Below are 11,949 nucleotides of genomic sequence, written 5' to 3'. Positions count from 1 at the left end.
TATTACATTTTGTTTAACACGGTTCTATTGTGAAAATAGCAGATCTACATGCTCACAACATTGCGAGGCGTTGTGAGCATGTAGATCGACAATTTGGCCAATGCTGAATTTTTCATTTTACAGGTATTAAAAGGGTCTTAAAAGTCCTTAAATTGTCACTTTAGAAATGTGCAGATACCCTCTATACACTTAAACTTTATGTTGGTTTGTTTACTGTTGAGTGAGGGGAAAAAAATTGCACGCTAAGTTAATCGTCTGGGGACCCCTCAAAATAATTTGGGGACCCCATGGGGGTCCCGACCCACAGGTTGAGAACCACTGGTCTTCATCACAGTCCACACATTTATCATCACTGTCATCCACACTAGTACTTGTCCGACTTCATTCCTCCCATCCATCCTTTCATCTTCCCAGATAAACGTTGTTTTGCTGCGCTACTCCTCCCTCGCACGCACTTGAGCCATATGTCAAATCCGCAGCGCAGATCTTGTACATCTGCTATTTTCAACAGTTAAAGGTATATTCAGTGATTGTATTTCATTCAAATAAAAATATAATTGGTACATGTTCCGTTCATTCTCCTCACTAGAATGTGTGCTGACCATATAAGGACTTCCACCATGGCCCGTGTTACGAGGATAGCTAGATTTGGTTTTCAGAGGTGGCCAGCCAGTCCTCGACCAATCAGGGTAGAGTATGGCCGTAGTTAATTTATGATGTTTAGTTATGATGGTCAAAATAAAAGTTTTGAGAACCACAGTCGCTCTGAATTAAGAACGTCTGGTAAATGCCTAGATCGTAAACTATTGAACTCATAAAATGCCACAGTCTCGTAGTAAATCAGTATCATACATATCCTGAAGCTGGAGACGTAGGCCTACCGATATTCAGTGATTGGGTCTAATGATCAAAACGAGAACATTATAATGGTGTAAAAAATCTATAAAAAACTAAACATTTCCATGCTGTAAGGCCAGTAAGGGACAAGATGACCCCCGGCCACTGTCTAATATCACTGAATACACCTTTAAAGCACAAAATGTGAGTGAATCCTTTGAATTCGGTGCGACACCCCTGATGGGGAGTTAGAAAGAGATGAGGCCGAGTCCTCTTTTGTCAGATTGTTGCAGCTGCACCGGGGAGCCTGTGTGAGAATGCATATCTGCTCTATAGCTAAGAATAGCAGAAGTATTTCTAAGGCACGGCCTTCCCAAGGACCAGAGACAGTACACTTTGAAGAGTTTGATCCGGAAGGATCCATGCCACTGGAACTCTCTGTGAGGTCTAAAGGTTCAATCCCTGCTCTGGTCAAGTCCATCTCCAGCATCCACAGTGCAGTGGTGAAAAGTAACTAAGTACATTTATTCAAGTAGGCCTATTGCACTTAAGTGCAATTTTGAAGATTATTGCTTTACATGAGTATTTACCTCTTCTTTTTTTTTTTTTTTACTATACAATTATTTTACAGCTTAAATTACTAGTTAATTTCAAGACTTGGATAATTGATTCAACCTGATACACTAATTGTTATTATTATTATCGTGTTCAAGCCACGAGAAGCAAATAAACTGATAAAAACCTTGCTATAATATAAGATTTATGAACACATTAATGCATTACTAATTATAATTCAATAATATGATTGTGAACGGGACCATTCTGCATAATGAGTCCTTTTATGTTCATGGTTCATCCATGGGATTTTTACACTTTCACAGTTTAATCAACTTTTCAGGAATCTGCTGTTTGCCAAACAATATAACGTTGCTGCTGAGTGTCAAAAACTGTTATTTTTGAGAAAATTAAAAAAGCTGTGTTCTAGTGAATACAATTTTATTTAGACACAAGCTTTTGTTCATTCTTTTCATTGGTTCAATGTTTATAAAAGCCATAGACACACTTAACCATTGTACGATAGTGTTACTTTTGTGTGACACTATAGCAGTAGGAAATTCCTTTTCATAATTTTAGTTTAAGTATGGAGATACAATGTTTTTACCTGACCTGACTGTAGTATATCGTCGTTGTCGGTTGTTTTGTATTTATCATTTTTAAAATTCAACTAGTGAAAACAGCTGATCTACAAGCACATAACGCCTCGCACCGCAAGGCGTTGTGTGCTTGTAGATCAGCTGTTTTCACTACTTTTATGCGACGGCCTTGTGTGATGAAGCAGTGCTTTACTTTGCAACAAAAATGTACACATTTGAAACTTGGAGATATGAGGTTTCTGCCCGACAGTGACGATATATACACAGTCCTCATCCATTGTTTTTTTTTTCAGTCAAAGTTAAACAAACACTAACAATTTTACTGCACGTATATATTATTTACTGTGGTTTATTTCCATCCTCTGAAGAGGGCGGTCAATTAGAGGACTATTTGTTATTCAAAACATTTAATTGATTGATCGGCTGATGACAAAGTACCTCCAGCTGATAACATGGATGTGCAGTACTTATGTGGCCCCGCGCCGCCACGTATATCGATAGCTTTGATAGGCGACTGAAGCATTTATTATTGATCAGGGCACACTTTCACCAGGTCACATTACAAGATGCTCTGAGGGAAGGGCTGGCACAGCGAAATGGAAGTCATCTCTCTCTCTTCTCTCTCTCTCTCTCTCTCTCTCTCTCTCTCTCTCTCTCTCTCTCTCTCTCTCGCTCGCTCCCCCTGTCACCCCCTGCCTCTCTAACATTCTCTCTCTCCCTTGCTTTCTCTCCTTTCTTGCAAAGCTTTTTTTGTTGTCTCCATATTATTTTAACCGCACAAACATTTTATGTCACAATAAAAGGCGCATGGGAAAGAAAGCGGAATTGTGGGCGAATTGTTTTGGAGAATGAACGAGAAGAGCTGGCAGTTTTATCCTTCATCTTTTGCCAATGAAATGTCTTAATTCAGATAACGCTATCTTACCGCATGGGTCTGAGGATGCTATAGCCATCTACGAGTGTCTGTCTGTGACTCTGTGTCATTCATTAAATTAAATATGTTTGCCTACAGTAAGGTAGTAAAATCCTCTGTTTTTTTCTTATACTTTGCAATATAACCTTAAATTAAATACTAAAACAAAACACATACATGTATTCATACTGTACTAACCAATTACGGCTGAGTTTAAGTGGCTGGTTCTATACTTTTTGTAGATCTGCTGTTTTCTTTTTCAAATGTTTGCCCCATATCAGGGTCGCTAAGGTTCATGTGGTTACACAATAGCAAATGGCCATGGATATATCTTATAGGCCTACTTATCTTTTTCTGTCTACAAAGATCTTGTTCTCTGTAGATGTGATCTGTGCTTATAGGAATTTCAAAGTAAAAATATATATGGCTTTTGTATAAATGTCATTGTTTTTAAACAACTTATGCTGGAATTTTCATCAGGATCAATAAAGTATCTTGCTACAGTATCTATTCCAGGGTTTCTCAAAGTGGGTGCCGTGGCACCCTAGGGTGACGTGATGCTACTGCCTCAGAATACTTTGATACCATAATATTTGGAATTCATCAACCACTTGAGTTTAACCTTTACTTAGTAAAAGTACTATAGGGCATTCACAGAATATTCGAATATCAAAGTCCCTATTCGACATTTTTAGTTATTTTTTTATTTTTCTTCATGGTTTATACAGCTTGGCTAGATAGGAAGTCATAAGAATGAGTTGTCAATGACCCTGGTGGAATATACAGATGTCATGCGTCACGTTTCGTCTCCCAGAAATAATTACCAGTGAGAAAAACAGCGGCCAGCCGGCAGACTCGATGTCATGGCGGAATAAGAGCCAGCTAATGCAACTGTCACTACTAGCCCGAGAATTGTTTTTATTGGATGAAAAAAATATATATATATTTCCTGTCGAATATTCGACTATTCGAATACTTTGAGGTTGAACAATTCGAATACTAAAAAATCACTATTTGAATGCCCTACCAAGTACACCAAGTCTCTTCACCAAAAATAGCAGATCTACAGCTTGTTGATCTGCTATTTCTGGTGAACCTTCCCCCCAGAATAAGGATGCCGGGGTTCAAGTGGTTAAGTATTGTTCACTCTGCCCTAATGGAAACAGATATTCTCTCAAGTTTTCCTCCATGACATACTGTATCTTAGGGGGAAAGACTTGCATATTTTACGTACTGTAATATGACATAAGATTCAAAAAAGTAAGAGTGTAATTCAGGGGTGCCGTGGGTTAAAAGGTTATTTACGGGGTGCCCCCTGAGTCAAAAATGTTTGCGAAAACTGCATATATCCCCACCAGCATATTCCAAAATGAACTATGCAAACAACAGGGAATTAAATATGGAAATGTAAAACAGGGAACTGAAGTCATTTTACACCAGGGAGTTTTCCCGCGCAATCCGTTGTGTGGAAAATTTGAATAGCTCAGTGTGATATGACTGTAAGGCCTACTACAAGGTCCTTCAATGAAAGCAAGACTATAAGTACATAAACTGATCGCTAACTGACAAAAAGGTATAAACAAATTAAACTAAAAGGTGGCACAATAGACCAGGGGTAGGCAACCTTAGGCACGGGGAGGCAGGGGAGGATGATCACACTGGCATATGGTACGTGTGAGAAGGAGAGGACTTTTCTTTTGTTTGTTTAGTAGTCAATTAAATTAAGTCCACTCACAGCTGTATACAAATTACATGGACTGCACATTCATTCAAACTGATAACTCAGACTGGGGAAGGAGACTGGGAGATAGGTGGGTTATTTCTCTTGAGTCTAATGATGTGAAAGACAATATTTCTAAAGAGGAAGAAAAGTAAATGTTGTTATGTATAGCTTATTGACAATCAAAATGGAATGGAAATGTCATTTAGATGTTGTGTCAACTAAATGTAATGTTGATATGGTACACTGACTATCAAGCAAATAAAAACATGGCACTTTGTGTCCAAAAGGTAGACCTAGAGTCCTAGACTATCAGGGAAACGAGGAGGCTACACAGAAACATATAAAACAAACCAAAATATATATATTTCTATGATGAAGTAACTTCAGATCGTGGACATGCTTAAAGAAGGACAGGTCAGTCTCAGGAAGAGGCGCTTGTTACATTTTTTATTACTCCCCTTTGGGGAAGCAGAGAGGGATGCAGAGACTGGCGTTTATCTAAAGCCCCTCTGACAGCCATACAGACAGACAGACAGACAGACAGACAGACAGACAGACAGAGAGGCAGGCAGGTTGCTTGTTGGTTTAACTCAAATCAAACACCATGGCTTATATTTGGAAAAGAGAAAACATAACAGTTTGGTGGCATTTGGTTTGATGGTAGCCTACAGGCTACAGCCTATATTGTCGTTGTCGGGTGAAAACCGTTGGTTTTGCAAATATCATTTTAAAAATGATTTAAACTAGTGAAAACAGCCGATCTACAAGCACACAACGCCTCGCACAGCGAGGCGTTGTGTGCTTGTAGATCTACTGTATGCACTACTTTTGTGTCACAGCCTTGCGATGAAGCAGGGCTTTACTTTGCGAAAGAACATACAAATTTGAAACTTGGGAGATACAAGGTTTCCACCCGAAAAACGACGATAATACTGTACCTACTGTACGTAGTTATTTGGCTCAGGGACAACTGTAGCGGTTGCCATTGAAGTTCAATGGAGAGGTGTAACCCTGTTCTGTTCAAACTACAGGTATGTACTGTGCAGCATTTGTTCTCAAAGTGGGGTCCGGGAATCCCCAGCTAAATGTGTTAAAATAGAGTCACAATCATTTTAAACACTTTAACCATATTTTATTTATTGATTGTATTACAGGGCTTGACATTAAGGCTTGTCCTGTTGATCGGGACCAGTAATAAATCCTTCCGGACAAGTTCTTTAAAAATTAACTTGTCTGTTGGACTTGTCACAAGTGCATGGCTCTTGGTTTCACTTTTTCGGTGACACTCCTACTGTAGCTGCTTTTTGCTGTATGCAGAGTCAGACTATGGAGTGGAGGGAGCAAGGGGCGTCCTTTGGTTATTTATTCTATTTCAATGTCTGACTCTGCAATATGCATTCATTTAAAAAAAAGAAATTAATTAGACAATTATAGTCTTGGAAATGAAGTTTGTCCTGCTGCCATTAAGCCAGGCACTAAAACATGTGCCTGGCTCACCCCCGACCCCATGATCACCATGTGATAAACTGTACTTACTGTAATTATGATCCCTATCATGAGTAATATGATCATTTATATTTAATTCATGATGATGAACAGTCCTGACCAAAGTTTTAACAGGGCAAAACCCTCTCACATTCAGTGTTGGTTGTGAGTGTGAGACTTGTACAGCGCAGATGCAGAGCTGTTTTATACAGAACTTGTATCTTTCATTCTGGACTTTTTAACCTGTTTGTTCACTCAATGAACCAATCTCTGTAGGCGAGAAAATTATACAAATGAAACCTATATAGAAAGCATCAATTTGAACTGAGATATTCTGGTTTAGATCATTACATTATTTTTAATCATGAAAAATATTGCTTTTTTTGGTCATGTATTTTTTTTTCTTTTTTTTATGCTTTGAAATAATAATAATAATTGAAAACTAAATGTATTAAACAGAAACCCAGTGCTTGGGAACCAGTGGTTTAGAGTCTACACTGTGTGGTCCCATGAGTTAGATCACCTGCTGCCCCCTATTGGCGATGCATGGTATTGTCTCACTGTCACGGTACAGTCTGAGTTGGAGACTGTTAGTTTGGTCTCATTAGGCCTATACATGCAGTAGAAGCATGCATTTGTGTCAAATTATGTTTGTATTCAAACGACTAAATGAAAATCACACTGCTAGGTCTCCTCTATCCCTTTCTTGTCCCAGTCCTGCTCTCTGTGTGGGATTATAGAACTAAGAGCAGATGTTTAATGACTGACTGTAAAATGAAAACATGATGTTTCAACTATGTCTGCTGGCAATAATGACGACTCTCGATGACTTTGTTTGTGTGTGTGTGTGTGCGCGTGTGCGTGCGTCTATCTGTCTGTCTGTCTGTCTGTCTGTCTGTCTGTCTGTCTGTCTGTCTGTCTGTCTGTCTGTCTGTCTGTCTGTCTGTCTGTGTGTGTGTGTGTGTGTGTGTGTGTGTGTGTGTGTGTGTGTGTGTGTGTGTGTGTGTGTGTGTGTGTGTGTGTGTGTGTGTGTGTGTGTGTGTGTGTGTGTGTGTATCTGTTTTATAATGTGATGGGAATATAATTTGTCACATTACATCCAGCAAAGACATGGTCATGACAGTGACTAAACATGAGAATGGGAAGGGTGTGTGGAAGGGAGTGAAAGAAAGAAAGAAAGAAAGAAAGAAAGAAAGAAAGAATAAACAAACAAACAAAGAAAACAAGAAAGAATTCAGATTGATAGAAAGAAACAAATTAACACAAATGATATGTTCTTTCTTTCTTTCTTTCTTGCTTGCTTACTTGCTTGCTTGATTGCTTGCTTTCTTTTCATTTCTCTTGTCTTTGCCCTTACCCGTTCGAAGATATGAGGTCCGAAATGATGTGCAATGTGTGAGTTATGGGTTGTGCACTGTGTGCACACAGTATATGGTGATGCTCCAGCCACTGAGGAGAAACACTCGGACAGACACTCAGACATACATTCGGAAAATTATATGTTTGATAGGCTTCCCTCTATATTTTCATGGGTGTAAGGTTTTTATTGCTCTGTTTTCTTCCTTCTCTCCCTTCTCTCCCCTCTCTCTCTCTCTCTCTCTCTCTCTCTCTCTCTCTCTCTCTCTCTCTCTCTCTCTCTCTCTCTATCTCTCTCTCTCTCTCTCTCTCTCTCTCTCTCTCTCCTCTCCTCTCCTCTCCTCTGTGTTTGTCTATGGCTGTGAAACCACAATCCCAGAAACGAGACCACGAGACCACTGTGGTCCAGCAGTCCTAGTGCTGGAATTCCATTCACACTCTTCTATTCTCTCTCTCTCTCTCTCTCTCTCTCTCTCTCTCTCTCTCTCTCTCTCTCTCTCTCTCTCTCTCTCTCCCCCCCCATCTTTGCGCTCCTTCCTCGCCGCCCCGCCCCCTAGACGAGCGGACACGACGCCGATTGGTTTAGAGACCTCCCGCCCCCGGCCGGCCTGTCATTGGCTGGGGCCGTCTCCACATGTAAAATCCGGAGCCAATGCGGTTCGCTCCTCTGCGTGCCCAGTGCCGGTAAAAGGCTGTCTCACTCAAAGACCGGACGTACATTCATCTCTGCAGAGACACACACACATTATCATCAGTTATGAGTTGATGTGGACAGAGACCACACGTATAGAACATAATGATGTGGTGGCACAACACTGAGCTTCCTCTTTAGAAAAAGCTGTTTTCCTTCCACTTCTTTTTTGGTGACATAATCAGTGTAATCTTATCTCTGTCTCCACTCTCCATATATCGCAACAACGGCACGTCTAGCTCTGCGCGCAGTGATGAAACACCTCCACCTCGACCCGGCCGAGATCTACGTTTTAGAATATTGAGACATAATTTGAAAAGAAACGAGTCACGACGATTCCCTCTGAAGGTTGAGCGCTTGGAGGAGGTGGAGTTGAGAGGTGGTCCGCGGGGTCTTTTTAAGCGCGTGAATGCCGCTGTTTAACGGGACAGCTACTGAGTGACAGAGAGAGAGACCCTGCCTGCGCTCACTTCATACCGAGAGAGCGACGCTCGCAACAGGACAGAAAGCGCACAGGACGCACCAGCGGAGCACGTATTGGACCTCACTGTAACTGTCTCTCTGATGGACAAAACTACACGCCAGAGGTTTACTATCACACTGTAACCGTGAGAAAGAAATATAGCAAGAAGACCCGCCGGCTGCTCCGACCAACTTTATTTCCCAAGGAACTAAGGCGGTTGAACTAAGGCTTTACAAATGGTGTTCCTGTGGGACGCAAAATACGGTACTATTATATTATTATTATTACATTATTATTAGCCTATTATTATTATTATTAGACCTATTATTGTTATTAATTTGATTTATTTATTTTGTGAAAGAAGGAATAATCGCAACTATAACTAACAGTAGGTCTACTACTAGTACTATTAGTAATACACTGATTCTCAAACATTTAAATTTCAAGTTTTCGCCTTAACTCTGACAGTGTACAAATGGAACCAAATGGACCCTGGAATCCACTTTGAGAAACACTGCAGTAATATACTAAACATGTCACACCTTGAAAGTATAAAAGCATTGTGAAACATTTCCATTCTTGCATAGCAGACTCAAATATAACTCATGACGAATCATCATAAGTTGAGGTATATCATTAATGTGAGGAACGGGGCTCAGATGTCCCAATAAAATATAAATATAGGCGGTGAATACGGGCAATGATGTTGCAAGCCTCCAGACAGTGAATTTAGGGCCGTTTCACAAGGACAGAGAGTGTGATCTGCGAAAGATATGTGTGACATTCCGTCAGATCAGAATCTGTTTAAGAAACACAGGATAAAGATGTTGATTTCCTCAGAAACTGATGAGGGATAAAGGCAAAATTATTTTAGATGTAGTGAAATTCTTCAAAAGTAACTGCCTGAACTTTTGTATTGTATTGTATTATTTCATTTTATTTTGTATTATTTTGTCGTCGCTGTTTTGGGATTGCATGCGGTTAACTCATCACTGTGAGGCAGAGACCTTGTGTCTCCAAGTTTCAAATGTGTGCGTTTTTTATTTATTTCACAAAGTAAAGCCTTGCCTCAACATACAGACTGTTGCACAAAACCAGTGAAAACAGCAGATCTACAAGCACACAACGCCTCGCACTGCGAGGCGTTGTGTGCTTGTAGATCAGCTATTTTCAAATTGTTTAAAAAAATGTAGGCTATAACCAAAAAAGGAAGGTTTGGGACATACAAGGTTTCCACCCAACAACAACGATATATATATATATATATTTTTACCTTTTTGTGGCTGTTTTAGGATTGCGGTTATTGGTTAACTACATACAGTAGTAGGCTATGTTTTCTCTGTGAGGAGACTGAGGAATGCGTGCATGTGGGTATGGGCCTATAAGGCAGCCCACTCACTCAGTCAGTTTCCTTATTGTGTGGTTAAAGATTTGATGGCCAGTGTGCATGTGGTTCTCTGCTGGCTTCTGCTGCCATGGGTAAAGTTTTACATCTGGCTGCTTAGATGTGGTTGTGAGATTGCGGTGCAGTTTATATACAGTTGTTGTGATGACTGTGATGACTGTGTGTGTGTGTGTGTGTGTGTGTGTGTGTGTGTGTGTGTGTGTGTGTGTGTGTGTGTGTGTGCGCGTGTGCGTGTGTGTGCTTGTTGTGAGAGAGTCTGTGACCGTTTTTCTTTTTTGTTCCCTTTAATAACGTTGATAGAACTTCCCCATCACTCTCTCGCGTGCACGCTCTCACAGGCACACACACACACACACACACACACACACACACACACACACACACACACACACACACGCACACACACGCACACACACGCACACACACGCACACACATGCACACACACGCACACACACGCACACACACACATGCATGTGTTGGCCTGCATCTATGTTTAGTGGGCAATGGGCATTGAAGTATAGGCTATGATATATCGTCACTGTCAGGCAGAAACCTCGTATCTCCAAGTTATACATTTGTAAAGATTTTCACAAAGTAAAGCCCTGCTTCATCACGCAAGGCCATCGCACAAAACTAGTGAAAACAGCTGATCTACAAGCACACAACGCCTCGCACCTTGTGTGCTTGTAGATCAGCTGTTTTCACTAGTTTAAATCATTTCAAAAATGATAAATACAAAACAAACTGCTTTGGACATACAAGGTTTCCACCCGACAACAATGATATACAAAACCTCTTTTTTGTAGCCTAATTCAAATTTCAACTGTACTGATTGTCTCTGACTGCTGCCCTGCGATGACTTTAAATGGCTCAGATCATATCTGACCAAAATAATGAATCGATAGGAAATATAATCCACGCATAAGCAATAATCCCTCTGCTTAGACCCGCAGTTCCTTCCTGTCCGCAACACCGCTTCCACTCTCCTGTCTCCAGCATTGACACATAGTCTATGGGCTGCTTGTACATATTGACAGCTTCAAATGATACAGATAATTGGTCATTTCCCAACCATGCGTTCGATTTTAATAGTAATGATAAAATGTGGAAGGGGCAAAAACCTACTGTACGTGTTCATCATAACACATCAGTTCTAATGGCTTTGGGAATTCAGTATATCGTCACTGTCGGGCAGAAACCTCGTATCTCCATGTTTCAAATGTGTACGTTTTTTCGCGAAGTAAAGCCCTGCTTCATCATACAAGACTATCGCACAAAAGTAGTGAAAACAGCAGATCTACAAGCACACAACGCCTCGCGGTGCGAGGCGTTGTTGTGCTTGTAGATCGGCTGTTTTCACTAGTTTAGTTCATTTTTTAAATGATAAATACAGAATGAACGCTTTTGGACATACAAGGTTTCCAGTTTCCACCCGACAACGACGATATGATGGTTTAGCATTTTATCCATTTATAAGTCATATAGTGCAAATTTATACTTTCTCTGAGATAAGCCCAGTTAGAAGTTTTGGAGCACCCTGGCGTCTCAACCAGTTTAACATCACATGCTTTAATTGTGGTTTATCTCGCTTTCTATAGTCTCTCGTCGCTGTGCTGTAACTGCATTTAACAAAACGACATTTCTTAAAATGTGTTAAAACAGGCCCATATCCTCTCTTGTTGTGAAAGGGGCTCAAGAGTTGTGACATTCAGGCACGTGCACACACAGACATCAAAGGGGGCTTGAGCCCCTGCACTTATGTAAAAAATGCCCTCTCCAGACCATGAATGTCGTTTTTTACTATGGTGAAAGAAATGCAAATGCCCTCCTTTCCATGCCATACCCGAAGGCAGCATTCAAGAGAATTGCCTCGTCCAAACTCTCCTGAACTTGAATGCAGCATCTTATGTTGAAAGAACTG

The 11,949-nt window shown here is 40.5% G+C and overlaps 1 protein-coding gene across 1 annotated transcript in view; it reads left to right on the top strand.

The window, feature by feature from the left end:
* Nucleotides 1–8,858: 8,858 nt before the first annotated feature.
* The window catches only part of runx1 (RUNX family transcription factor 1), a gene marked incomplete at both ends in the record, with an annotated part of 30,490 nt that continues 27,399 nt past the window's right edge, over nt 8,859–11,949 (top strand). Inside the window, one exon of the mRNA XM_080720688.1 lies at nt 8,859–8,886. Coding sequence (XP_080576814.1) covers nt 8,859–8,886 — 28 coding nt within the window. The remainder of the gene's footprint in view (nt 8,887–11,949) is intronic.

This window comes from Nannobrachium achirus (assembly GCF_963921795.1).
Source record: "Nannobrachium achirus genome assembly, chromosome: 24".
Taxonomy (NCBI): Eukaryota; Metazoa; Chordata; class Actinopteri; order Myctophiformes; family Myctophidae; genus Nannobrachium; species Nannobrachium achirus.
The sequence above is the reverse complement of the archived record's forward strand: the minus strand, read 5'-3'. Positions and strand labels throughout refer to the sequence as shown.